General features: G+C 34.7%; 1 protein-coding gene across 1 annotated transcript in view; it reads right to left on the reverse strand.

Annotated features, from left to right (window-relative positions):
- Window positions 1-640: 640 nt before the first annotated feature.
- The window catches only part of galt (galactose-1-phosphate uridylyltransferase), a 30,678-nt gene continuing 30,285 nt past the window's right edge, over window positions 641-1,033 (reverse strand). Inside the window, exon 11 of the mRNA XM_032539835.1 lies at window positions 641-865. Within this exon, the coding sequence (XP_032395726.1) occupies window positions 749-865 (117 nt within the window). The 3' untranslated portion in view covers window positions 641-748. The remainder of the gene's footprint in view (window positions 866-1,033) is intronic.

Below are 1,033 nucleotides of genomic sequence, written 5' to 3' on the forward strand. Positions count from 1 at the left end.
GTTAGCATGTCGTGAGTAAAAGTGACCCAACAACAACAAAAACAAAACCTAATTACTTCTTAAGTAAGCTAGCGACGGTGCTGCCGGACTAAGACAATGCATGCGCTAAGACAAAAACACATTTGCCCACCTATATAAATACAACATAAATAAATAAATACAATAAACAGTGGCATATTCCTTTAAATCGTTTGTTTTATCTCTACAATTAAGCATTACACTGTTACACCCTTTAAGGTTGCAATCTGTCAAACTGTTAACTACTTAAAGAATTATTTTCCAACAATACAAAGGTATTCATTTGAATCACAAATAACTCACTGTGTTGGAAAAGAATAGGTTTTGTTGTTGAAAGGTGTGTTTAATTTCAACAGAAGGGACAGTGAGGAAAAAAAGAACAAGGTTCTCTCATTATCTCCCTTAAACATGGAGGAGTTTCATAGTACATTTAGTTAAAAATGTATTTCGAAATTACAGTAAGAAGCCCACTACCAGCTTTGTGTACAAGAAAAATTTATTGAAAATATTTACAGTGCATGTACTGTGTATTGTGCAAGTAAGAATATCTTCAAGACCTGTGTTCGCAAAGGCACTTTAACATGTTGCACCACTTCAGAGAAGCTGCATATCATGAAGTTTGAATGTTATTTTTTACAGTACCTCCAAAACAAAAGCCATACATTATCATGGATATACTATATCCAAAAGGTATATGGGGTTTACATAAGCTGTATTTGTCCCCTCTCTTCTAACTATCACACAGGTCATTTCCCCTTTCTCCATCTTTCTCTTTTTCTCCCCCTTTTTTCAGGTTCTGTCTGGTTTTATAGTGTTCTTCTGGTAGATTCCGTAGCTTCTCAGCAGCCTAAAAATACAAGGACACAGTAGTGACAAGCTTTTATACAGTTTTAAAGACAAATGTATGAATAGTGAGCGAATCCACTGCAATCATGGCTTAGCATTATAATTAGTATGTTGGGAAAGAATCCGCTTTTGATGATGGGCCTCTAATTGCCTTAAGTAAAAAAAAAAA

This window comes from Etheostoma spectabile, chromosome 16 (genome assembly GCF_008692095.1).
Source record: "Etheostoma spectabile isolate EspeVRDwgs_2016 chromosome 16, UIUC_Espe_1.0, whole genome shotgun sequence".
Classification (NCBI taxonomy): domain Eukaryota; kingdom Metazoa; phylum Chordata; class Actinopteri; order Perciformes; family Percidae; genus Etheostoma; species Etheostoma spectabile.